The sequence below is a fragment of the Athene noctua genome, chromosome 33 (assembly GCF_965140245.1).
Source record: "Athene noctua chromosome 33, bAthNoc1.hap1.1, whole genome shotgun sequence".
In the NCBI taxonomy this organism is placed as follows: Eukaryota; Metazoa; Chordata; class Aves; order Strigiformes; family Strigidae; genus Athene; species Athene noctua.
In genome coordinates, this window is record NC_134069.1 from 384,278 (window position 1) to 410,049 (window position 25,772).

Here is a 25,772-nt window from a genome sequence, read left to right on the forward strand (position 1 = left end):
CCCCGACCCCCCTGGACCCCCTTGACCCCCCCCTGAACCCCATGAAGCCCCCCGACCCCCCCTGACCCCCCCCCCCCCAGCCCGTGGGCGGGGCCTCACCTCTCTCCGCCGCCACCAACCCTGAAACCACAAAAAAAAAAAAAAAAAAGGGGGGGGGCACGGGGGACACCCCAATAAGCCCAAGACCCCCCCTCCCCCTCCCGCACCCCCCCCCAACTCAGGGGTCCCCTCTAGGGGTGGGGGGCGGGGCTGAGAACCCCAATATCCGCCCCCCCCCCCCCTTTGTCAACTTCCCCTTTTGGTTTTACCCCGGGGGGGGGGGGGGGGTGTCCCCGGATCCCCCGGGGGGGGGTTTGGGGGGGCTGGGGGGGGGTTTGGGGGTGCTGAGGGTGGGGGGGGGGGGGGCACTCACCGAGGAGCAGCAGGAGCAGGGGGGGGGTTTGGGGACCCCCATGGTGACCCGAGTGTCTCCGGGGACGGCGGCGGGCGTCAGGCGCGATGGGGAGTGGGAGGGGCCGGATGGGGAAACCCCGCCCCTACTTCTCTAGCCACGCCCCCCCGTGACCCTCCCCAAAACCCCCGTGACCCCCCCATAACCCTCTGACCCCCCCGTGACCCCCCCAAAACCCTCTGACCTCCCCCGTGACCCCCCCAAAACCCCGTGACCCCCAGGAACCCCCCACCGGGGTCCTCTTGGGGGAGGGACTATCTGTAGCCACGCCCCTTCCCAAAATAAGCCACGCCCCCCAAAAAGACCCGCCCATTCTGAGAAGCCCCGCCTCCCATTGGGGGGGTTTAATTAACTGCGAGAGCAGTTAATTAACTGAGGCCCACTAATTACACCCGAGAGCGATTAATTATCATTGAGAGTGATTAATTATTTCTAAGGAGAATTAATTAACCCGGGGGGGGGCTAATTACCCTGAGGGCGGTTAATTAACCATGAGGGAGGTTAATTACCCCCAGGGGGATGTTAATTGGCCCCCAAACATGCTAATTGCTCTGGAGATCACCTTAATTACCCCTGAGGGGTTGTAAATTGCTCCTGAGAGTGATTAATTACCCCTGGGGGGGTTAATTACCTCTGAGAGGGATTAATTACCCCAGAGGGGGGTTAATTACCCCCAGGGGGACGTTAATTGTCCCCCAAACTTGCTAATTGCTGTTGAGAGCAGCTTAGTTACCTCTGAGGGGTGTTAATTGCCCCTGAGAGTGATTAATTACTTCTGAGGGGGGGGCTAATTGCCCCAAATAGGGATTAATTAACCCTGAGGGGGGGCTAATTACCCCTGAGGGGGTTTAATTACCCCCAGGGGGATGTTAATTGCCCCCCAAACCTTCTAATTGCTCTTAAGAGCAGCTTAATTACTCCTAAGGGGTTGTTAATTGCTGCTGAAAGTGATTAATGACCCCTGGGAGGAGTTAATTATCTCTGAGAGGGGTTAATTACCCCCGAGGGGAGTTAATTACCCCCAGGGGGACGTTAATTGCCCCCCAAACTTGCTAATTGCTGTTGAGAGCAGCTTAATTACCTCTGAGCGGTGTTAATTGCCCCTGAGAGTGATTAATTACTTCTGAGGGGGGGGCTAATTGCCCCAAATAGGGATTAATTAACCCTGAGGGGGGGCTAATTACCCCTGAGGGGGGTTAATTACCCCCAGGGGGATGTTAATTGCCCCCCAAACCTTCTAATTGCTTTTAAGAGCAGCTTAATTACCCCTAAGGGGTTGTTAATTGCTGCTGAGGGTGATTAATTATCCCGGGGGGGGTTAATTATCTCCGAGAGGGGTTAATTACTCCTAAGGGGGTTTTAATTACCCCCAGAGGGGCGTTAATTGCCCCCAGAGGGGGGTTAATTACCCCAAGGAGCGTTAATTAACGGGGGGGGGGGGTGTTAATTACCGCCGTCTCCTCCTCACTGCGCATGCGCGATCCCCTCAGAGCCGGCCGGCGGCTGGGGCGGGGCTTAGCGGCCGCTCCGCGCGTTCCGATTGGTCGATGTAGGGCGGAGGCGGGGCGAGGCGAGAGCGCGCGCGGGGACGGCAGCGTCTGGGCGCCGCGTGCGTGACGTGACGTGCCCTCACGTGACGCCGTCACTTCCGGGTAGCGGGTAATGGAGCGGCGGGGGGGGGGGAACGCGCTGGACGGGCCCATCCGTGGGGTGCGGGGGGGGGGGGAATTGGGGGGCATTTAGGGGGGCTGGGGGGGCTGTTTCCAATGGGAGGGGACCCTTTGTGCACTGGGGGGGGGTTTAGGGGGGCCGGTAGCCGCCATTTCTGCCCCGGGGGGGGTATTTAGGGGGGCTGGGGGGGCTGTTTCTAACGGCAGGGACCATTTGTGCATTGGGGGGGGGTTAGGGGGGCTGGTAGCCGCCATTTCTGCCCCGGGGGGGGTATTTAGGGTGGCTGGGGGGGTTTTGGGGGGCCTGGGGGGGGATTTGGGGGGCTGGGGGGGGCTGTTTCCAACGGGAGGGGCCATTTGTGCATTGGGGGGGGGTTAGGGGGGCTGGTAGCCGCCATTTCTGCCCCGGGGGGGGTATATAGGGGGGGTGTTGGGGGGGCTGTTTCCAACGGCAGGGACCTTTTCTGCCCTGGGGGGGTTTGGGGGGACGGGCCCCCTACCAATGGGATGCCCCACTGCCATTTGGGGGGGCAATTATTAACTAGGGGGGGGTGATTAGTTATTTGAGAGGGTAATTATTCTGTTGTGGGGGTAATTATTAATTTGGGGGGGGTAATTACTAATTGGGGGGGGTCCGAGCATCCAGCCTGCCACCCCCCCCCCCATCCCTCCCCTCCAACAACACCCCCAGCATCCCCTTTTCCCCGGCTGTTGCCCCTCAAAACACTCCCTAGCGCCTCCCCCTTTCCCCCGACACCCCCCTAATTAACATTTCTTCTCCTAATTAACACTCTTTGTCCTAATTAACCCCTTCTAATTAACTTACTTTCATTGCTCTTCCCCAACAACACCCCCAGCATCCCCTTTTCCCCGGCTGTTGCCCCCCAAAACACTCCCTAGCACCTCCCCCTTTCCCCTGACACCCCCCTAATTAACATTTACTTTCCTAATTAGCACTCTTTGTCCTAATTAACCCCTTCTAATTAACTTACTCTCATTGCGCTTCCCCAACAACACCCGCAGCATCCCCTTTTCCCCGGCTGTTGCCCCCCAAAACACTCCCTAGCGCCTCCCCCTTTCCCCCGACACCCCCCTAATTAACACTTCTTCTCCTAATTAACACTCTTTGTCCTAATTAACCCCTTCTAATTAACTTACCCTCATTGCTTTTCTCCAACAACACCCCCAGCATCCCCTTTTCCCCGGCTGTTGCCCCCCAAAACACTCCCTAGCGCCTCCCCCTTTCCCCCGACACCCCCCTAATTAACACTTCTTCTCCTAATTAACACTCTTTGTCCTAATTAACCCCTTCTAATTAACTTACCCTCATTGCTTTTCTCCAACAACACCCCCAGCATCCCCTTTTCCCCGGCTGTTGCCCCCCAAAACACTCCCTAGCGCCTCCCCCTTTCCCCCGACACCCCCCTAATTAACACTTCTTCTCCTAATTAACACTCTTTGTCCTAATTAACCCCTTCTAATTAACTTACCCTCATTGCTTTTCTCCAACAACACCCCCAGCATCCCCTTTTCCCCGGCTGTTGCCCCCCAAAACACTCCCTAGCGCCTCCCCCTTTCCCCTGACACCCCCCTAATTAACATTTATTTTCCTAATTAACACTCTTTGTCCTAATTAACCCCTTCTAATTAACTTACTCTCATTGCTCTTCCCCAACAACACCCCCAGCATCCCCTTTTCCCCGGCTGTTGCCCCCCAAAACACTCCCTAGCGCCTCCCCCTTTCCCCTGACACCCCCCTAATTAACATTTATTTTCCTAATTAGCACTCTTTGTCCTAATTAACCCCTTCTAATTAACTTACTCTCATTGCTCTTCCCCAACAACACCCCCAGCATCCCCTTTTCCCCGGCTGTTGCCCCCCAAAATACTCCCTAGCGCCTCCCCCTTTCCCCCGACACCTCCCTAATTAACACTTCTTTTCCTAATTAACACTCTTTGTCCTAATTAACCCCTTCTAATTAACTTACCCTAATTGCTCTTCCCCAACAACACCCCCAGCATCCCCTTTTCCCCGGCTGTTGCCCCCCAAAACACTCCCTAGCGCCTCCCCCTTTCCCCCGACACCCCCCTAATTAACATTTCTTCTCCTAATTAACACTCTTTGTCCTAATTAACCCCTTCTAATTAACTTACCCTAATTGCTCTTCCCCAACAACACCCCCAGCATCCCCTTTTCCCTGGCTGTTGCCCCCCAAAACACTCCCTAGCGCCTCCCCCTTTCCCCCGACACCCCCCTAATTAACACTTCTTCTCCTAATTAACACTCTTTGTCCTAATTAACCCCTTCTAATTAACTTACTCTCATTGCTCTTCCCCAACAACACCCCCAGCATCCCCTTTTCCCCGGCTGTTGCCCCCCAAAACACTCCCTAGCGCCTCCCCCTTTCCCCCGACACCCCCCTAATTAACACTTCTTCTCCTAATTAACACTCTTTGTCCTAATTAACCCCTTCTAATTAACTTACCCTCATTGCTTTTCTCCAACAACACCCCCAGCATCCCCTTTTCCCCGGCTGTTGCCCCCCAAAACACTCCCTAGCGCCTCCCCCTTTCCCCCGACACCCCCCTAATTAACACTTCTTCTCCTAATTAACACTCTTTGTCCTAATTAACCCCTTCTAATTAACTTACCCTAATTGCTCTTCCCCAACAACACCCGCAGCATCCCCTTTTCCCCGGCTGTTGCCCCCCAAAACACTCCCTAGCGCCTCCCCCTTTCCCCCGACACCCCCCTAATTAACACTTCTTCTCCTAATTAACACTCTTTGTCCTAATTAACCCCTTCTAATTAACTTACCCTAATTGCTCTTCCCCAACAACACCCGCAGCATCCCCTTTTCCCCGGCTGTTGCCCCCCAAAACACTCCCTAGCGCCTCCCCCTTTCCCCTGACACCCCCCTAATTAACATTTACTTTCCTAATTAGCACTCTTTGTCCTAATTAACCCCTTCTAATTAACTTACTCTCATTGCTCTTCCCCAACAACACCCGCAGCATCCCCTTTTCCCCGGCTGTTGCCCCCCAAAACACTCCCTAGCGCCTCCCCCTTTCCCCCGACACCCCCCTAATTAACACTTCTTCTCCTAATTAACACTCTTTGTCCTAATTAACCCCTTCTAATTAACTTACCCTAATTGCTCTTCCCCAACAACACCCGCAGCATCCCCTTTTCCCCGGCTGTTGCCCCCCAAAACACTCCCTAGCGCCTCCCCCTTTCCCCCGACACCCCCCTAATTAACATTTCTTCTCCTAATTAACACTCTTCGTCCTAATTAACCCCTTCTAATTAACTTACCCTAATTGCTCTTCCCCAACAACACCCGCAGCATCCCCTTTTCCCCGGCTGTTGCCCCCCAAAACACTCCCTAGCGTCTCCCCCTTTCCCCCGACACCCCCCTAATTAGCACTTCTTCTCCTAATTAACACTCTTTGTCCTAATTAACCCCTTCTAATTAACTTACCCTCATTGCTCTTCTCCAACAACACCCCCAGAGTCCCCTTTTCCCCGGCTGTTGCCCCCCAAAACACTCCCTAGCGCCTCCCCCTTTCCCCCGACACCTCCCTAATTAACACTTCTTCTCCTAATTAACACTCTTTGTCCTAATTAACCCCTTCTAATTAACTTACTCCTATCTCTCTCTCTCCAACAACACCCCCAGAGTCCCCTTTTCCCCGGCTGTTGCCCCCCAAAACACTCCCTAGCGCCTCCCCCTTTCCCCTGACACCCCCCTAATTAACATTTACTTTCCTAATTAGCACTCTTTGTCCTAATTAACCCCTTCTAATTAACTTACCCTAATTGCTCTTCCCCAACAACACCCCCAGCATCCCCTTTTCCCCGGCTGTTGCCCCCCAAAACACTCCCTAGCGCCTCCCCCTTTCCCCCGACACCCCCCTAATTAACACTTCTTCTCCTAATTAACACTCTTTGTCCTAATTAACCCCTTCTAATTAACTTACCCTAATTGCTCTTCCCCAACAACACCCGCAGCATCCCCTTTTCCCCGGCTGTTGCCCCCCAAAACACTCCCTAGCGCCTCCCCCTTTCCCCCGACACCCCCCTAATTAACACTTCTTCTCCTAATTAACACTCTTTGTCCTAATTAACCCCTTCTAATTAACTTACCCTAATTGCTCTTCCCCAACAACACCCGCAGCATCCCCTTTTCCCCGGCTGTTGCCCCCCAAAACACTCCCTAGCACCTCCCCCTTTCCCCCGACACCTCCCTAATTAACACTTCTTCTCCTAATTAACACTCTTTGTCCTAATTAACCCCTTCTAATTAACTTACTCCTATCTCTCTCTCTCCAACAACACCCCCAGAGTCCCCTTTTCCCCGGCTGTTGCCCCCCAAAACACTCCCTAGCGCCTCCCCCTTTCCCCTGACACCCCCCTAATTAACATTTACTTTCCTAATTAGCACTCTTTGTCCTAATTAACCCCTTCTAATTAACTTACTCTCATTGCTCTTCCCCAACAACACCCGCAGCATCCCCTTTTCCCCGGCTGTTGCCCCCCAAAACACTCCCTAGCGCCTCCCCCTTTCCCCCGACACCCCCCTAATTAACATTTCTTCTCCTAATTAACACTCTTCGTCCTAATTAACCCCTTCTAATTAACTTACCCTAATTGCTCTTCCCCAACAACACCCCCAGCATCCCCTTTTCCCCGGCTGTTGCCCCCCAAAACACTCCCTAGCGCCTCCCCCTTTCCCCCGACACACCCCCCCCCCCCCTTCCCAATTAACACATCTCTCGCTAATTAGCTCCCGCTCGTTAGCGCCGCCATGCCGCCCCCCCGCTGCCGCCGCTGCCCCCTGGCCGCCTCCCTCCGCCGGCCCCGCACGGGCGACCCCCTTTGCCGCCGTTGCTTCGTGGCCGCCTTCGAAGACGAAGCCCACCGCGCCCTCACCTCCGCGGCTACCCAAACCCAACCTGTCGTAGCCACGGGCGGGGCCACCGGGGGGATCCCCCAAACCCCCAAACCGGGCCAAACCGTGGCCGTGGCTACGTCGGGAGGGAAAGATTCCGCCGTCCTCGCCCACCTCTTGAAGCGTTTGCGCCGCCGCCGAGGTTGCGGCTACCGTTTGGCTTTGCTCTCGGTGGACGAGGGGATCGCGGGCTACCGGGAGGCGGCGTTGGGAGCCGTCAGGAGGGCCAGGGGGGATTTGCCTTTACTGGTCGTATCCCACCGGGAACTTTTTGGTTGGAGCGTGGACGACGTGGCGGCCCGCTTGGGTTCCGGCAGCCGGTGCACTTTTTGCGGAGTTTGGAGGAGACAGGCTTTGGAGAGAGGGGCTAGGTTGCTGGGAGTCGACTGGATCGCCACTGGTGAGCGCTGGGAGGGGATGGGTGGGGAGCGGAGCGGGTTCAAAGGGACTGGAGGGGGTTCAAAGGGACTGGGAGGTGGTGGGAGGGGACTGGAGGGGGTTCAAAGGGACTGGGAGGTGGTGGGAGGGGACTGGAGGGGGTTCAAAGGGACTGGGAGGTGGTGGGAGGGGACTGGAGGGGGTTCAAGGGGACTGGGAGGCGACTGGGAGGTGGTGGGAGGGGACTGGAGGGGGTTCAAGGGGACTGGGAGGCGACTGGGAGGTGGTGGGAGGGGACTGGAGGGGGTTCAAGGAGACTGGGAGGTGGTGGGAGGGGACTGGAGAGGGTTCGAGGGGATTGGGAGGGGACTGGAGGGGGTTCAAGGGGATTGGGAGGGGACTGGGAGGTGGTGGGAGGGGACTGGAGGGGGTTCAAGGGGACTGGGAGGGGACTGGAGAGGGTTCGAGGGGATTGGGAGGGGACTGGGAGGGGGTTCAAGGGGACTGGGAGGGGACTGGGAGAGGGTTCGAGGGGACTGGGAGGGGACTGGGAGGGGGTTCAAGGGGACTGGGAGGGGACTGGGAGGGGACTGGGAGAGGGTTCGAGGGGACTGGGAGGGGACTGGGAGGGGGTTCAAGGGGACTGGGAGGGGACTGGAGAGGGTTCAAGGGGACTGGGAGGGGACTGGAGAGGGTTCGAGGGGACTGGGAGGGGACTGGGAGGGGGTTCGAGGGGACTGGGAGGGGACTGGGAGGGTGTTCGAGGGGACTGGGAGGGGACTGGGAGAGGGTTCAAGGGGACTGGGAGGGGACTGGAGAGGGTTCAAGGGGACTGGGAGGGGACTGGAGAGGGTTCAAGGGGACTGGGAGGGGACTGGAGGGGGTTCGAGGGGACTGGGAGGGGACTGGGAGGGGGTTCGAGGGGACTGGGAGGGGACTGGAGAGGGTTCGAGGGGACTGGGAGGGGGTTCAAGGGGACTGGGAGGGGACTGGAGGGAGCTCGAGGGGACTGGGAGGGGACTGGAGGTTACTGGCAGCTCGGGGGGCTGTGGGAAGGTACTGGGAGGGACTGATGGTTACTGGGAGCGCTCTGGGAAGGTACTGGGAGCGCTCTGGGAAGGTACTGGGAGGCACTGGGAAGGTACTGGGAGGCACTGGGAGGTTACTGGGAGGCACTGGGAGGTTACTGGGAGGCACTGGGAGGTTACTGGGAGACACTGGGCCGCCCCGTGTCCCCGCAGGTCACAACGCCGACGACATCGCTGAGACGGTGCTGATGAACTTCCTGCGCGGGGACGTGGCCCGGCTGCGCCGCGCGGCCACCGAGGCCACCGGGGCGGCCACCGGGGCCACCACGGCCCCAGGGGGGGCCACGAGGGCCTCCCCCACCCCCCCAAACGCCTCCGAGAGCTCCGTGGCCACCAAGAACCCCGCGGAGGCCACTGAAATGCCTTTGGAGGCCACCACGAGCTCCACGGAGGCCCCTGTGGCCACCAAAAACCCTCCAGAGGCCACCACGAGCTCCGTGGAGGTCCCTGTGGGCTCTGTGGCCACTGAACACCCTCCAGAGGCCACCACGAGCTCCATGGAGGTCCGTGTGGCCACCAAAAACCCTCCAGAGGCCACCACGAGCTCCGTGAAGGTTCCTGTGGACTCTGTGGCCACCGAACACCCTCCAGAGGCCACCATGAGCTCCATGGAGGTCCGTGTGGCCACCAAAGATCCTCCGGAGGCCACCACGAGCTCCGTGAAGGTCCCTGTGGGCTCTGTGGCCACCGAACACCCTCCAGAGGCCACCACGAGCTCCATGGAGGTCTGTGTGGCCACCAAAAACCCTCCAGAGGCCACCACGAGCTCCGTGAACGTTCCTATGGACTCTGTGGCTACCAAAGACCCTACAGAGGCCACCACGATGTCCGTGAAGGTTTCTGTGGCCACCAAAGACCCTCTGGAGGCCACCACGACCTCCATGAAGGTCCCTGTGGACTTTGTGGCCACCAAACACTCTCCAGAGGCCACCATGAGCTGCCTGAAGGTTCTTATGGAGTCTGTGGCTACCAAAGAGCCTAAAGAGGCCACCCTGACCTCCACGAAGGTCCCTGTGGCCACCAAAGACACCATGGGGACCACCATGAGCTCTATGAAGGTCCCCGTGGCCACCAAAGACCCCACGGGGACCCTCACGACCTCCACAAACGTTCTTATGGACTCTGTGGCTACTAAAGAGGCCACCACGACCTCCACGAAGGTCCCCGTGGCCACCAAACCCGCCCGGGCCACCAGCGCAACCACCCCAAACCCTTCCAAAACCACCCGGAAGCTGTCGATGGCCACCGCCAAAGCCCCGAAGGCTACTTCAGGTTCTTCAAATCACCCTCAAACGCCCCAAAACTCGGTAGCCACCCCGTGGCCAGCGGTAGCCCGTTGCAAGCCTTTGAGACACGCCTACGAGAAGGAGATCGTCCTCTACGCCTACTTCCAGGGGTTGGACTACCTGAGCACCGAGTGCGTCTACGCGCCCCACGCCTACCGTGGCCACGCCAGGAGCCTCCTCAAAGATTTAGAAGCCACCCGGGCTAGTACGGTAGCCGCCTTGGGTCATTCGGGACGACGGCTAGCGGTGGCGGCCGAGGTGGCTACCAAAACGTTGGGGGCGTGCATGCGGTGCGGTTTCGCCGCTAGCCAACCGCTGTGTAAGGCTTGCGTCCTGCTGGCCTCCCTGGAGAAGGGGCTACCGCGGTTGGGGTTGGGCAAGCGGGCGGTGGAGTTGGCTACCGAGGCGGGGGGCTACTGGGAGGGGCGGGGCTGCGAGGGGGTTGGTGGCCACGGGGTTGGTGGCCGCTGGGATGGTGGCCACGGGGTTGGTAGCCATGAGGATGGTGGTCACGGGGTTGGTAGCCACGAGGATGGTGGCCACGGGGCTAGTGGCTGTAGGGATGGTGATCAGGGAGGTTGTAGCCGTGGGGCTAGTGGCCACAGGGCTGGTAGCCACAGGGAGACATCGGAGCTCGGGGAGGCCGGGAGTTGCTGCGGGGCTACTAAATGTTGCCGTGGTGGCCACGGGGTTGGTGGCCACAAGGATGGGGTTGGGGGGGCACGTAACTCTGGGGCAGGTGGCCCCCGAGGTGGTGGCCACGGGGCTAGTGACCACCGGGTTGGTGGCTACGGAGGAATATCAGACCTGGAGCGAGAGGGGGGAGAGAGTTACGGGCAGGAGACGGGGGAGTGGGGGGCAAGTAGCCGAGGGGCTAGTGGCCGTGTGGCTAGTGGCCGTGGGGAGGAGGGGGTGGAGGTGGAGGTGGTGGGAGGGGGGGGACGGACGGAGCGGCGGCGGGTGTTGGGGTTCGGGCGGGTGCGGGGGGCCCTCAACATCTGGGACTTCTAGGGGGGGGTCTGGGGGCAACTAGAGGAGCCCCGGGGGCAAGTGGGAAGGATCTGGGGGCAAATGGAGTGGGGGGGGGCGATTTGGAGGGGTCTGGGGGCACTTAGGGGGCAATTGGGGCTCTGGGGGTAACTTGGGGGGCTCTGGGGGCAACTTGAGGGGTTTGGGGGGCAACTTGGGGGGGGGGTCTGGGGGCAACTAGAGGAGCCCTGGGGGCAAGTGGAGTGGAGGGGGGCGACTTGGAGGGGTCTGGGGGAATTTAGGGGGCAATTAGGGGTCTGGGGGCAACTTGGGGGGGTCTGGGGGCAACTAGAGGAGCCCTGGGGGCAAGTGGGAAGGATCTGGGGGCAAGTGGAGTAGGGGGGGTGATTTAAAGGGGTCTGGGGGGCAATGGGGGGTACTTAGGGGGCAGCTTGGGGGGGTCTGGGGGCAACTAGAGGAGCCCCGCGGGCAAGTGGGAAGGATCTGGGGGCAAGTGGAGGGGGGGGGCGATTTGGAGGGGTCTGGGGGAATTTAGGGGGCAATTGGGGGTCTGGGGGCAACTAGAGGAGCCCTGGGGGCAAGTGCGAAGGATCTGGGGGCAAGTGGAGTGGGGGGGGGCGATTTGGAGGGGTCTGGGGGCAACTGGGGGAGGTCTGGGGGCAACTGGGGGAGCTCTGGGGGCACTTAGGGGGCAACTTTGGGGGGTCTGGGGGCAACTTTGGGGGGGTCTGGGGGCAACTAGAGGAGCCCCGTGGGCAAGCGGGAAGGATCTGGGGGCAAGTGGAGTGGGGGGGGCAATTTGGAGGGGTCTGGGGGCAACTTAGGGGGCAACTTGGGGGGGTCTGGGGGCAACTAGAGGAGCCCCGCGGGCAAGTGGGAAGGATCTGGGGGCAAGCGGAGTGGGGGGGGGGCGATTTGGAGGGGTCTGGGGGCAACTGGGGGGGGTTCGGGGGCCCTTGGAGGACTCTGGGGGCAAGTTGGGGGGTTCTGGGGGCAAGTGGGGGGGTGTGGGGGCCACTGGGAGGCCTCGGGGGGCGACTTGGGAGCGCCCGGGGGGGGCTGTAGGACCCTGGGGCGGAGTGGGCGTGGCCTGGGGGAAACACCCGCCTGGTATGTAAATGAGAGGCGGCTGTGGGCGTGGTTATGTGACCGTAGCGGTGAAGGCGAATAAAGTTGAAATGACCGGCGAGGGGGCGTGGCCTGGTATGCAAATGAAGCGGCGGGGCCGGGTTGGCGGCGATGGGCGGCCGTCGCCGTCGCTGTGACGTCACTTCCGCCGCGCCGCCGGGACCAAGATGTCGGGGCTGCGGGTGGATCTGGGCCCCGCCAAGGAGCCGCTGGGCATGGTGCGGGCCCTCCAGTGGGTGCGTGCGACTGGGAGCGCTGGGAGGGACTGGGAGCGAGTGGGGGGGTTTGGGGAGTTACTGGGATGGGCTGCGAGGTTAATGGGAGGGACTGGAGAGCACTGGGGAGGGGCTGGGGGGTTACTGGGATGGACTGGGAGGTTACTGGGGGGGCTGGGGAGTTACTGGGATGGGCTGGGGGGGGGCTGGGGAGTTACTGGGATGGGCTGGGGGGGGCTGGGGAGTTACTGGGATGGACTGGGAGGTTACTGGGGAGGCTGGGGAGTTACTGGGATGGACTGGGAGGTTACTGGGGGGGACTGGGGAGTTACTGGGATGGACTGGGAGGTTACTGGGGAGGCTGGGGAGTTACTGGGATGGACTGGGAGGTTACTGGGGGGGACTGGGGAGTTACTGGGATGGACTGGGAGGTTACTGGGGGGGCTGGGGAGTTACTGGGATGGACTGGGGAGTTACTGGGATGGACTGGGAGGTTACTGGGGAGGCTGGGGAGTTACTGGGATGGGCTGGGAGGTTACTGGGGGGGATTGGGGAGTTACTGGGATGGACTGGGAGGTTACTGGGGGGGCTGGGGAGTTACTGGGATGGACTGGGAGGTTACTGGGGGGGACTGGGGAGTTACTGGGATGGACTGGGAGGTTACTGGGGAGGCTGGGGAGTTACTGGGATGGACTGGGAGGTTACTGGGGAGGCTGGGGAGTTACTGGGATGGGCTGGGAGGTTACTGGGGGGGATTGGGGAGTTACTGGGATGGACTGGGAGGTTACTGAGGGGGCTGGGGAGTTACTGGGATGGAATGGGAGGTAACTGGGGGGGACTGGGGAGTTACTGGGATGGGCTGGGGGGGGCTGGGGAGTTACTGGGATGGACTGGGGGGGGCTGGGGAGTTACTGGGATGGACTGGGGGGCCTAGGGAGTTACTGGGAGGTTACTGGAGCGGGCTAGAGAATTACTGGGAGGTTACTGGAGTGGGCTGGGGAGTTACTGGGAGGGACTGGGAGGTTACTGGAGTGGGATGGACCGGGAGGTTACTGGGGGGGCTGGGGAGGTATTGGGAAGGACTGGGGAGTTACTGGGAGGGAGTGGGGGGATGCTGGAAAGGACCGGGTGGTTACTGGGAGGGAAGCGGTGAGGCACTGGGAAGGAGTGGGGGTTACTGGCTCTTACTGGGAGAAACTGGAGAGCACTGGGGGGTTACTGGGAGAGGAGTGGGAGGGACTGGAGGGCGCTGAGGGGATACTGGGAGGAGTGGGAAGGGCTGGGTGTTACTGGGAAGCACTGGGAGGGGAACTAGGAGGGACTGGGTGGTTACTGGGAGGGACTGGGGGTTACTGGGAAGGACTGTAGAGCACTGGAGGGTTACTGGGAGGAACTGGGGGATACTGGGAGTGCTGGGGAGGGGCTGAGGCCTTACTGGGAGGGCACTGGGAATACAGGGGGGGGTACCGGGATTATAATTAAGAGTAAATTTAGTTCAAATTTGATTTTTTACGGCAAAAAATTGAAAGCCGAGGAATTTTTGAAAATGGAAATTAAAATTTCAAGTGGGAAAAATTAAAAAATGCCAAAAAAATTGAAATTTTAAATATTTAAATATTAAAATTTGAAGGGTGTGAAGTGAATTATCGAAAGGAAACGTTAGATTTTGGAATAAAAGTATTAAAATATTAAGTATTAAAATGTATTTAAATTGAAATTATTTAAATTAATTGGAAAATATTTAGAAATTAAATTAATGTCTTTAATGACTTCGAATTAGTTTTAAAGTGAGAATTATTTTTTAAATAAAAAATTTTAAAATTAGAATTATTTGTAAACGTAAAATTTATTATTCAAATTAGAATAAATTCAAAATTTAAAATGTTTTCGTATTAAAATTATCTTTAAATTAGAATTATTCAAATTGAACTTTAAAACCGATTCAAATCCAAATTTAAAATTTATTCTTCAAATTTAAATGAAATTTTATTCAAATTAAAACGAGTTTTTGCTTTAAATAAAATTAATTTTGAAATTTTACCCGTGCTAAAATTATTCACCGAAATTATTTATTCGTATTAAAATGATTTTGGAAATTGAAGTTTATTCGTTAAAATTATCTGTAAATTAGAATTTATTATTCAAATCGCTGATTTTAAAAATTAAAACTTCTTTTCCAAGTTAAATTATTTTTGAAATTTCGGTCGAATTCGAATTATTTCCGAAAATAAAATTGATTGACATGAAAATCGTTTTGGAAATGATCTTGAAATTAAAATTAATTTTAAAATTAATTATTCAAATTGGACTTTTAAAAATGAACATTTGTTCAAAGCGAAATTAAAATTGATTTTTCAAATATATTTTTGAAGGTTTAGTCAAATTAAAATTCTTGACAAAAATAAAGTTTAATGACATGAAAATGAGTTTGGAAATGAGAATTTCTCGAAATTAAAATTATAAATTTATTCAGCTTGCATTTATCTTTAAAATTAGAAGCGAATCAAATCAGAATGAGATTTGAAATTACAAATTCTTAAAATTATTTTGAAAACTTGCAATGAAAATTATTTTTTAAATGAAAATTTTGAATTCGAATTCAAACTGGTTGAAATCAAAATTTGTTTTTCAAGTCGATTTAGCTTTGAAATTAAAATTTATTCGAGTCAAATTATTTTTAAAGTTAAAATTTATTCAAGATAAATTCTCTTCAAAATTAAAATTTATTCAAGTCGAATTATCTTCAAAATTAAAATTTATTCAAGTCGAATTATCTTCAAAATTAAAATTTATTCAAGTCGAATTATCTTCAAAATTAAAATTTATTCAAGTCCAATTATTTTTGAAATGAAAATTTATTTGAGTCAAATTCTCTTTAAAATTTGAGCCAAATTCTCTTTAAAATTTGAGCCAAATTCTCTTTAAAATTTGAGCCAAATTCTCTTTAAAATTTGAGCCAAATTCTCTTTAAAATTTGAGCCAAATTCTCTTTAAAATTTGAGCCAAATTCTCTTTAAAATTTGAGCCAAATTCTCTTTAAAATTTGAGCCAAATTCTCTTTAAAATTTGAGCCAAATTCTCTTTAAAATTTGAGCCAAATTCTCTTTAAAATTTGAGCCAAATTCTCTTTAAAATTAAAATTTATTGAAGTTAAAATTAAAATTTGAGCCAAATTCTCTTTAAAATTAAAATTTATTGAAGTTAAAATTAAAAATTTGAGCCAAATTCTCTTTAAAATTAAAATTTATTGAAGTTAAAATTAAAATTTGAGCCAAATTATCTTTAAAATTAGAATTTATTGAAGTTAAATTAAAATTAAAATTCATTCAAGTCAAATTAACTTTAAAATTAAAATTTATTCAAGTCGAATTATCTTAAAAATTAGAATTTATTCAAGTTAAATTAAAATTTATTCAAGTCAAATTATGTTTAAAATTAAAATTTTCTCAAGTTGAATTATCTTTAAAATTAAAATTTATTTAAATTATCTTTGAAATAAAAATTTATTTATCTTTAAAATTAAAATTTATTTATCTTTAAAATTAAAATTTATTTATCTTTAAAATTAAAATTTATTTGTCTTTAAAATTAAAATTTATTTATCTTTAAAATTAAAATTTATTTGTCTTTAAAATTGAAATTTATCTTTAAAATTGAAATTTATCTTTAAAATTGAAATTTATCTTTAAAATTGAAATTTATCTTTAAAATTAGAATTTATCTTTAAAATTAGAATTTATCTTTAAAATTAGAATTTATCTTTAAAATTAGAATTTATGATTATTGATCAAATAAAGTTAAAGTTAAAACTCTAAAATTAAAATTTATTCTTCAAATTAAAATTATTTTGACATTAAAATTTATTCACGTTGAAACTTCAAAATTAAAATGAAAATTTATATTTTAAATAGTTATTCTTAAAGTTTATTTGTGTTAAAACTCTTTAAAGTTGAAATTTATTCTTCAAATTAAAATGATTTTGAGATTACCATTTCACGTTAAAACTCTAAAATTAAAATTTAATTTTTTTTTTAATTAAAATTTAAGGTTTTTTTTCAATTAAAAATGTCTTAGTTCAATTTTTTTTTTCAAATTAAAACGTGAAAAAAAATAACTAAAAAGCAAAAAACCCACTTTTTTGCCCAGCAATTAAAATTTAAAAAAAATTCAAAAATTCAAATTGTCAAAATATTTAAAAAAAAAAATCCTTGAATAAAATTTTTAATAAAATATTTAAATTAATGCCCCGATCCATCTAATTAGCGATTAAAATCCTGTCAGAACTGTTTCTGCTTTTTTTTTTTTTTTTCCCCAATATTTGCAAATTTTTGTTGGATTTTTTTTTTGGGGGGGGCAATTTTTAAAATATTTATTTTTTCAGATTTTTAACGTAAAAATTAAAATTAAAAAATGAATATTTAAATTGGCGACGTTTTTGCGGCGCTTTTTCTTACAAAAACTTGAATTTTTCATCTTTTTTTTTTTTTTTTTCCTTCCAAACAATAAATTTTCCGGGTGATTTTTTTGGGTGTAAATCCTCTTTTTTTATTATTTTTAATTTTTTTTTTTTTTTTTTCTTTTTCCCGACAGTTTTTCTCCATTTTCGCCTTCGCCACCTGCGGGGGTTACAGCGGCGCCGTCTCCTTCCTGGTCAGCTGCGGCGGCCAATCCAACGTCACCGTCACCGCCCCCTTCGCCTACCCCTTCCGGTGAGGCCCCGCCCCTTTCCTCAACGCTGATTGGCTGGTGGAGAGAGGAGGGTTGGAGGTTCTAGAAGGTTCTAGAAGGCTCAAGAAGGTTCCTCAAGCATGGGATGACCTTCAGTTGGGTTTGAGTGGTCAACCCTTGGCCAACCAACCTCTGTAGGACCTGGGAGGTGATTGGAGGTTCTAGAAGGTTCTAGAAGGTCCCTCAAGCATGGAAGAAGTTGAGTGGAAGAGGTCAAGGGTTGGCCAACCAACCTCTGTAGGTCTTGGCAGGTGATTGGAGGTTCTAGAAGACCCAAGAAGGTTCCTCAAGCATGGAATGACCTTCAGTTGGGTTTGAGTGGTCAACCCTTGGCCAACCAACGTCTGTAGGACTTGGGAGGTGGTTGGACGATCTAGAAGGTCCCTCAAGCATGGAAGAAGTTGAGTGGAAGAGGTCAAGGGTTGGCCAACCAACCTCTGTAGGTCTTGGCAGGTGATTGGAGGTTCTAGAAGACCCAAGAAGGTCCCTCAAGCATGGAAGAAGCTTCAGTTGGGTTTGAGTGGTCAACCCTTGGCCAACCAACCTCTGTAGGACTTGGGAGGTTGATGATGGAGGTTGGGAGGTTCTAGAAGGTCCAAGAAGGTTCCTCAAGCATGGAATGACCTTCAGTTGGGTTTGAGTGGTCAACCCTTGGCCAACCAATCTCTGTAGGACTTGGGGGGTGGTTGGAGGATCTAGAAGGTCCCTCAACCATGGAAGAAGTTGAGTGGAAGAGGTCAAGGGTTGGCCAACCAACCTCTGTAGGTCTTGGCAGGTGATTGGAGGTTCTAGAAGACCCAAGAAGGTTCCTTAAGCATGGAATGACCTTCAGTTGGGTTTGAGTGGTCAACCCTTGGCCAACCAACCTCTGTAGGACTTGGGAGGTGGTTGGACGATCTAGAAGGTCCCTCAAGCATGGAAGAAGTTGAGTGGAAGAGGTCAAGGGTTGGCCAACCAACCTCCGTAGGTCTTGGCAGGTGATTGGAGGTTCTAGAAGACCCAAGAAGGTCCCTCAAGCATGGAATGACCTTCAGTTGGGTTTGAGTGGTCAACCGTTGGCCAACCAACCTCTGTAGGACTTGGGAGGTTGATGATGGAGGTTGGGAGGTTCTAGAAGGTCCAAGAAGGTTCCTCAAGCATGGAATGACCTTCAGTTGGGTTTGAGTGGTCAACCCTTGGCCAACCAACCTCTGTAGGACTTGGGGGTGGTTGGAGGATCTAGAAGGTCCCTCAACCATGGAAGAAGTTGAGTGGAAGAGGTCAAGGGTTGGCCAACCAACCTCTGTAGGTCTTGGCAGGTGATTGGAGGTTCTAGAAGACCCAAGAAGGTTCCTCAAGCATGGAAGAAGCTTCAGTTGGGTTTGAGTGGTCAACCGTTGGCCAACCAATCTCTGTAGGTCTTGGGGGGTGGTTGGACGATCTAGAAGGTCCCTCAACCATGGAAGAAGTTGAGTGGAAGAGGTCAAGGGTTGGCCAACCAACCTCTGTAGGTCATGGGAGGTGATTGGAGGTTCTAGAAGACCCAAGAAGGTTCCTCAAGCATGGAATGACCTTCAGTTGGGTTTGAGTGGTCAACCCTTGGCCAACCAACCTCTGTAGGACTTGGGAGGTTGATGATGGAGGTTGGGAGGTTCTAGAAGGTCCAAGAAGGTTCCTCAAGCATGGAATGACCTTCAGTTGGGTTTGAGTGGTCAACCCTTGGCCAACCAACGTCTGTAGGACTTGGGGGGTGGTTGGACGATCTAGAAACTTCTAGACGGCCCCTCAACCACGGAACGACCTTCAGTTGGCTTTAACCAACCAACCGTTGGCCAACCAACCTCCGTCGGGCGCCGTTAATCCCCGGCGGGAAGGTTTTGGGGTGCGGCGATTGACCGTGTGTGGTGTGTGTGTCCCCCCCCCGTCCCCCGTGTGTCCCCCCCCCCCCCGTAGGTTGAACCGGGTCACCTTCACCCCGTCCCTACCCGGCGTCTGCAACCGGACGTGGGCGACCGACGTGCACCTGGTGGGCGACTTCTCCTCGGGGGCGCAGTTCTTCGTGGCCGTGGCGGCGTTGGCCTTCCTCTACAGCGCCGCCGCCCTCGCGCTCCTCCTGGGGGCGCTGCCCCGCTACCGCCGCGACGGGGGGCCCTGCCCCTGGCCGTGAGTCCTGCGGGGGGGCTCGGGGGGGGCTCGGGGGGGGCTCGGGGGGGGTTTGGGGGGGTTGAGGGGGGGTTTGGGGGCGTTTCGGGGGGTTTTGGAGGGGCTGGTTGATGGCATTTTTCCAAGGGGGGGTTTCCATCTGGTTTGGGGGGGGGGGGGGTCATCCTTTTTTTTTTTTTTGTTTATTGTCTTTTTTTTGTTTTTTGCGTCCTTTTTTTTTAAAAAAAAAAAATTTGTTTGGTTTTCCCTCCTTTTTCCTCCTTTTTTCCTCCTTTTTTCCTCCTTTTTTCCTCCTTTTTTCCTCCTTTTTTCCTCCTTTTTTCCTCCTTTTTTCCTCCTTTTTTCCTCCTTTTTTCCTCCTTTTTTCCTCCTTTTTTCCTCCTTTTTTCCTCCTTTTTTCCTCCTTTTTCCTCCTTTTTCCTCCTTTTTTCCTCCTTTTTTCCTCCTTTTTTCCTCCTTTTTTCCTCCTTTTTTCCTCCTTTTTTCCTCCTTTTTTCCTCCTTTTTTCCTCCTTTTTTCCTCCTTTTTTCCTCCTTTTTTCCTCCTTTTTTTCCTCCTTTTTTCCTCCTTTTTTCCTCCTTTTTTCCTCCTTTTTTCCTCCTTTTTCCTCCTTTTTTCCTCCTTTTTTCCTCCTTTTTTCCTCCTTTTTCCTCCTTTTTTCCTCCTTTTTTCCTCCTTTTTTCCTCCTTTTTTCCTCCTTTTTTCCTCCTTTTTTCCTCCTTTTTTCCTCCTTTTTTCCTCCTTTTTTCCTCCTTTTTTCCCTCCTTTTTTTCCTCCTTTTTTCCTCTTTTTCCTCCTTTTTTCCTCCTTTTTTCCTCCTTTTTTCCTCCTTTTTTCCTCCTTTTTTCCCTCCTTTTTTCCTCCTTTTTTCCCTCCTTTTTTCCCTCCTTTTTTCCTCCTTTTTTCCCTCCTTTTTTCCCTCCTTTTTTCCCTCCTTTTTTCCCTCCTTTTTCCCTCCTTTTTTCCTCCTTTTTTCCCTCCTTTTTTCCCTCCTTTTTCCCTCCCCCCCCCTTTTTTGGGTTCTTTTCCATGCTTTTTGGGGTTTCCCCCCTCCATCCCCCCCCCCCCTCACATCTCTCTTGCCCCTCCCATACCTCCCAGCACCAACCCACAACATGACCTTGACCTACAACTCCCATGAGCCTCTGGGGCTCCCGCCCCACCCTCGTGAGGCATCATGGGACTTCTCGGCTGGGTCCTTCCCCTCGGGGGGGGCGCGTTTGGGGGGGCCGGGGGACATTTTGGGGGGTCAGTAACCCCCCTCTGAACTTCTCTCTTACTGCTGCCGCGGACAGGACACGGGGTAAGTGCCCCACCCCCTTTTTTTTGGGGGGGGCTTAGCCCCACCCCACACCCCAAATAGCCTCTTTTTCACCCCAAAATCATTTTGGGGAGCAGGGAACAGACTGTGTATAAATTTGGGGTTCACCCCCTCCCAATACGGGGTGGGGGGGACCCGCCACCTGCCCAAACCCAACATTTTGGGGGGGGGGGGGGGGTGTCCCCCACACCCCTGATTTTGGGGTCCTCCCAGGTCTGTGGGATTTGGGGGGGGTCCCCATGATTGTCTTTCTCCATCCTCCAGATTTTGGGGTCCCCCACAATTCTCTTCTTTATCCCCCAGATTTTGGGGTCCCCCCCCCAGTTCTCTGCTCCTTGGAGTCCCCCACGATTCTCCTCTCCATCCCCCAGATTTTGGGGTCCCCCCCCCAGTCTTCTGAGACTTGGGGGTCCCCCACGATTCTCCTCTCCCACCCACGGATTTTGGGGTCCCCCACAATTCTCCATCCCCCAGATTTCGGGGTCCCCCCCAACCCCCATGAACCCAGGGCTCCACCACAATTGTCCCCCAGATTTTGGGGTCCCCCCCCAATTTTCCAAAACTTGCGGGTCCCCCACAATTCTCCTCTCCATCCGCCAGATTTCGGGGTCCCCCCCAACCCCCATGAACCCAGGGCTCCACCACAATTATCCCCCAGATTTTGGGGTCCCCCCCAGTTTTCTGACACTTGGGGGTCCCCCATGATTCTCCTCTCCCACCCACAGATTTTGGGGTCCCCCCCAGTTTTCTGACACTTGGGGGTCCCCCACAATTCTCCTCTCCATCCGCCAGATTTCAGGGTCCCCCCCAGCTCCATGAACCCATGGCTCCACCACAATTATCCCCCAGATTTTGGGGTCCCCCCCCCTAATTTTCCAAAACTCGGGGGTCCCCCACAATTCTCCTCTCCATCCACCAGATTTCGGGGTCCCCCCCAATTTTCCAAGACTTGCGGGTCCCCCACAATTCTCCTCTCCATCCGCCAGATTTCAGGGTCCCCCCCAGCTCCATGAACCCATGGCTCCACCACAATTATCCCCCAGATTTTGGGGTCCCCCCCCCTAATTTTCCAAAACTCGGGGGTCCCCCACAATTCTCCTCTCCATCCCCCAGATTTCGGGGTGTGTCCCCCCCCTATTTCACCACCCACCTCCCATAACCTCCAACCTCCCACCTCTCTCATCCCCCGCGTCCATCCGCGCCCCCCTCCCACCCTCCCCAAACCTCCCGTTTGATTTGGGGGTACCCCCTAACCGCCCCCCCCCTCTTTCTTTTTGTGGCCACCCCCCGTCAGGATTTCGTGGCCACCGTGGCCTTCTCCTTCCTGTGGCTCGTCAGCTCCTCGGCCTGGGCCAAGGCCCTTGCGGACGTCAAGGCCTCGACGGCGGCGCCGCTCCCCAACTGCCCCGGCACCGGCGTCGCCTGCGGCCCCCCGGGGGTCACCCCCATGGGGTCCCTCAACGTCTCCGTGGTGGGTGCCCCCCCTTGGGGGGGCGGGGGGAGCCCCTAGAGGGGCATTCGGGGGGATTCGGAAACGGTTTTGGGGGGATTTCCGGGAGATTTTTGAGGAAGCTCTTGAGGTGGTTCGGGTATTTTTTTTTGGGGGGGGGCGGGGGGGGAACTCTTGGGGATTTTTGGGGGACGTCTGGAGGTTTTTTGGATATTTTTGGGGGGGACCCTCGTGCGGGATGTCTTGGGGAACCTCTGGGAGATTTTTGGGGGGAACATCTTGAGGTTTTTTTGGATCCTCTTGGAGATTTTGGGGAACCTCTTGAGGTTTTTTTCGATATTTTTTGGGGACCCTCTTGGGCATTTTTGGGGAAAGTCTTGAGGGTTTTCAGACATTTTTGGGGGACCCTCTTGAGGAACTTCTTGGGGACCCTCTTGAGGAACTTCTTGAACATTTTTGGGGACCCTCTTGAGGTTTTTTCGATATTTTTTGGGGACCCTCTTGGGGATTTTTGGGGAAAGTCTTGAGGTGTTCCAGACATTTTTGGGGGACCCTCTTGAGGAACTTCTTGGGGACCCTCTTGGGGACCCTCTTGAACATTTTTGGTTAAAGTCTTGAGGTTTTTCAGACATTTTGGGGGACCCTCTTGCGGAATGTCTTGAGGAACTTCTTGGAGATTTTGGGGACCCTCTTGAGGTGTTTCAGACATTTTTGGGGGACCCTCTTGGGGAACCTCTTGAGGAACCTCTTGGAGATTTTGGGGACCCTCGAGGTTTTTTAGATATTTTTTGGGGACCCTCTTGGGGATTTTTGGGGAAAGTCTTGAGGGTTTTCAGACATTTTTGGGGGACCCTCTTGAGGAACTTCTTGGGGACCCTCTTGAACATTTTTGGGGACCCTCTTGAGGCTTTTCAGACATTTTGGGGGACCCTCTCGAGGAACTTCTTGGAGATTTGGGGGACCCTCTTGAGGTGTTTCAGGTATTTTTTGGGGACCCTCTTGGGGAACCTCTTGAATTTTTTGAAGCATTTTTTGGGGTGATTCTCTTGGGGACCCTCTGGGAGATTTTGGGGACCCTCTTGAGGTTTTTCAGACAGTTTTGGGGGACCCTCTTGGGGAACGTCTTGAGGAATCTCTTGGAGATTTTGGGGACCCTCGAGGTTTTTTAGATATTTTTTGGGGACCCTCTTGGGGACTTTTGGGGAAAGTCTTGAGGTTTTTCAGGCATTTTTGGGGGACCCTCTTGAGGAACTTCTTGGGGACCCTCTTGAGGAACTTCTTGAACATTTTTGGGGATCCTCTTGAGGTTTTTCAGACATTTTGGGGGACCCTCTCGAGGAACCTCTTGGAGATTTTGGGGAACCTCTTGAGGTTTTTTTCGATATTTTTTGGGGACCCTCTTAGTGATTTTGGGGGAAAGTCTTGAGGTTTTTCAGACATTTTTGGGGGACCCTCTTGAGGAACTTCTTGGGGACCCTCTTGAACATTTTTGGGGACCCTCTTGAGGTTTTTCAGACATTTTGGGGGACCCTCTCGAGGAACTTCTTGGAGATTTTGGGGACCCTCTTGAGGTGTTTCAGGTATTTTTTGGGGACCCTCTTGGGGAACCTCTTGAATTTTTTGAAGCATTTTTTGGGGTGATTCTCTTGGGGACCCTCTGGGAGATTTTGGGGACCCTCTTGAGGTTTTTCAGACAGTTTTGGGGGACCCTCTTGGGGAACATCTTGAGGAACCTCTTGGAGATTTTGGGGACCCTCGAGGTTTTTTAGATATTTTTTGGGGACCCTCTTGGGGACTTTTGGGGAAAGTCTTGAGGTTTTTCAGACATTTTTGGGGGACCCTCTTGAGGAACTTCTTGGGGACCCTCTTGAGGAACTTCTTGAACATTTTTGGGGATCCTCTTGAGGTTTTTCAGACATTTTGGGGGACCCTCTCGAGGAACCTCTTGGAGATTTTGGGGAACCTCTTGAGGTTTTTTTCGATATTTTTTGGGGACCCTCTTAGTGATTTTGGGGGAAAGTCTTGAGGTTTTTCAGACATTTTTGGGGGACCCTCTTGAGGAACTTCTTGGGGACCCTCTTGAACATTTTTGGGGACCCTCTTGAGGTTTTTCAGACATTTTGGGGGACCCTCTTGCGGAACGTCTTGAGGAACCTCTTGGAGATTTTGGGGAACCTCTTGAAGTTTTTCAAACATTTTTGGGGGAACTTTTTGGGGACCCTCTTGGAGATTTTTGGGGAACCTCTGGAGGATTTTCAGATGTTTTGGGGAACCTCTTGGAGATTTTGGGGGAACACCTTGAGGTTTTTGAGGCGCCTCTTGAGCAACTCGGAGCTTTTCGCGGAACTTTTCGAGGCGCCTCTCGAGGAAACCCGCGTTCACCACCGCAGGGTGCCCGTCGCTTGCCGGGGGAGGGTGGAGAAACCGATGTGGACACTGGGAGGGGAGGGCGTGGCAGATCTGGGCGGAGTTTTGGCAGCCTCAGGGGGGTGTGGGGGAGGTCAGAGGGTGGATTTTGGGGCGGTTTGACCCATTTTTATTTTTTTTTTCCCTCCCATCTCACAGATCTTTGGTTTCCTCAACCTGGTCCTTTGGGTCGGCAGCTGTTGGTTCGTCTACAAGGAAACCAACTTCCACCGCCCGGCCCCGCCCACTGCCGCCTCTGGCCCCGCCCCGGCCGCCATGTAACCCCCTCCCCCTTTCCCCTGGGCGTGGCTCGATGGTGCGTGACCCCTCCCCCTTTTTTTTGCTCCTTCTCCCCACCACTCCCAGTGGCACCGGCGCCATCTTGAATCTTTTTCCAGGGAGACGCCACCACCAAATCTTTGCCTTTTTTTTTTGGGGTGTTTTCAGGGATTTTGGGGTATTGTTAAATTTGGCGTGTTTTGGGGCATTTTGGGTTGGTTTTTTTTTTTTTTTTTTTAAGCTTTTTTCCTTCTTGGAGGGGGCGGGAGGTGCCGCTGAGGCCACAGGAGGAAGAAAGTCCAGAACGTTCCTCAGGATAAGGTGGGGGTCCCGCCCCCAGCAACATGGCGTCCGCCCGCCCCTTGGCATGGGCGTAGCCGGTTTGGGCTCCTCTGATTGGCCCCAGGAGCAGGGTGAGGTGAGTGATGAGGTCACGCTTGACCTTGTTTGGTCTCAACTGGGTCCTCTGGCTTCTCCGATTGGTCAAGACCGAGGTTGGCCGTTGGTTGAGTTAGACCAGGTTTGGGTTGCCCGTAGCTGATTGGCTTGTTGTAGACCACTCAGTTAAGGTCCCGCTCTGGGATTGGTCATCAAGAACAGGGCGGGGTTGGCCCAGGCTTGGATTGGCCAATCACTGTTGAGCTGGACTAGTCACGTTGGCCAAGGTTTGGGTTGAGTTGGCCAAGGTTTGGGTTGGAGCAGGTCTAGAGCGGCCTCTTCTGATTGGCCCAGTCCCAGGCCGCTGCGGCCGCCATTGGTTGCTTTGATCGAGGCTGTGATTGGTTGGTGGCCGGTGGGTTGGGTTGGTCTTCGCTTGGGTCTTTCCAGGCCGAGTTGGCTCATCGTGATTGGCTCCTTCAAGACCTGCCTTGAGCAGCGGTGATTGGCCGAGTCAAGGTCGCCAAACCTGGCTTGGTCTTCTCTGATTGGCCGGTTTCTGACCTCCGTTCCTCATTGGTGCATGGGGAGACGGAGCCCCCTCCGGATTGGTCCAGCCTCTTCCAGACGCCACCTCCCCCCCCCTCTGTTGCCCACCTGTGGCCCCACCCCCTCCACCTTCTCAGGGCTCCACCCGGGGGGGGGTGGGACACCCCTGGCCCCACCCACCCTACCCCACCCCCCGGGACTGGGCGGGGCCAAACACTACAGTCCCTACCCCCCTTTTCTTCCTCACTTTCCCTTTTTTTTGGAGGGGGGCGGGGCAGACTGAAGGTTGTCCCCGCCCCCCCCTCGATCACATGACTGTCCCCTCCCCCCCCCAATGTCACTTCCTCTCCGGGGGGGGGGG

The 25,772-nt window shown here is 52.9% G+C and overlaps 2 protein-coding genes across 3 annotated transcripts; both read left to right on the forward strand.

Moving 5' to 3' along the window:
- Positions 1-1,918: 1,918 nt before the first annotated feature.
- On the forward strand, positions 1,919-12,080 carry CTU1 (cytosolic thiouridylase subunit 1). The gene is made up of 4 exons (XM_074930317.1): positions 1,919-2,110; positions 6,909-7,473; positions 8,693-10,723; positions 11,971-12,080. The coding sequence occupies exons 2-4, from the start codon at positions 6,930-6,932 to the stop codon at positions 12,078-12,080; spliced, it is 2,685 nt and encodes an 894-aa protein (XP_074786418.1). The 5' UTR covers positions 1,919-2,110; positions 6,909-6,929.
- LOC141972493 (synaptophysin-like protein 1) lies at positions 11,859-25,772 on the forward strand. Of its 2 annotated transcripts, XM_074930370.1 has the most exons (5): positions 12,043-12,179; positions 16,749-16,867; positions 18,819-19,028; positions 21,644-21,820; positions 24,365-25,772. In XM_074930370.1, coding segments are annotated over exons 1-5 (576 nt in total). In that variant the 5' UTR covers positions 12,043-12,110; the 3' UTR covers positions 24,366-25,772. The 2 variants fall into 2 exon arrangements, with proteins under 2 accessions (XP_074786472.1, XP_074786471.1); XM_074930371.1 differs by lacking the exons at positions 16,749-16,867; positions 18,819-19,028 and having other exon boundaries at positions 11,859-12,179.

What these genes read in the sequence shown, in the direction of transcription:
- CTU1 (XM_074930317.1), top strand. Translation starts at nt 6,930, where the DNA reads ATGCCGCCCCCCCGCTGCCGCCGCTGCCCCCTGGCCGCCTCCCTCCGC. An exon ending in AGTCGACTGGATCGCCACTG is followed by an intron (nt 7,474 to 8,692) that starts GTGAGCGCTGGG and finishes GTGTCCCCGCAG; the next exon opens with GTCACAACGCCGACGACATC. An exon ending in TGGCCGTGTGGCTAGTGGCC is followed by an intron (nt 10,724 to 11,970) that starts GTGGGGAGGAGG and finishes ATGTGACCGTAG; the next exon opens with CGGTGAAGGCGAATAAAGTT.
- LOC141972493 (XM_074930370.1), top strand. Translation starts at nt 12,111, where the DNA reads ATGTCGGGGCTGCGGGTGGATCTGGGCCCCGCCAAGGAGCCGCTGGGC. An exon ending in TGGTGCGGGCCCTCCAGTGG is followed by an intron (nt 12,180 to 16,748) that starts GTGCGTGCGACT and finishes TTTTCCCGACAG; the next exon opens with TTTTTCTCCATTTTCGCCTT. An exon ending in CCCTTCGCCTACCCCTTCCG is followed by an intron (nt 16,868 to 18,818) that starts GTGAGGCCCCGC and finishes CCCCCCCCGTAG; the next exon opens with GTTGAACCGGGTCACCTTCA.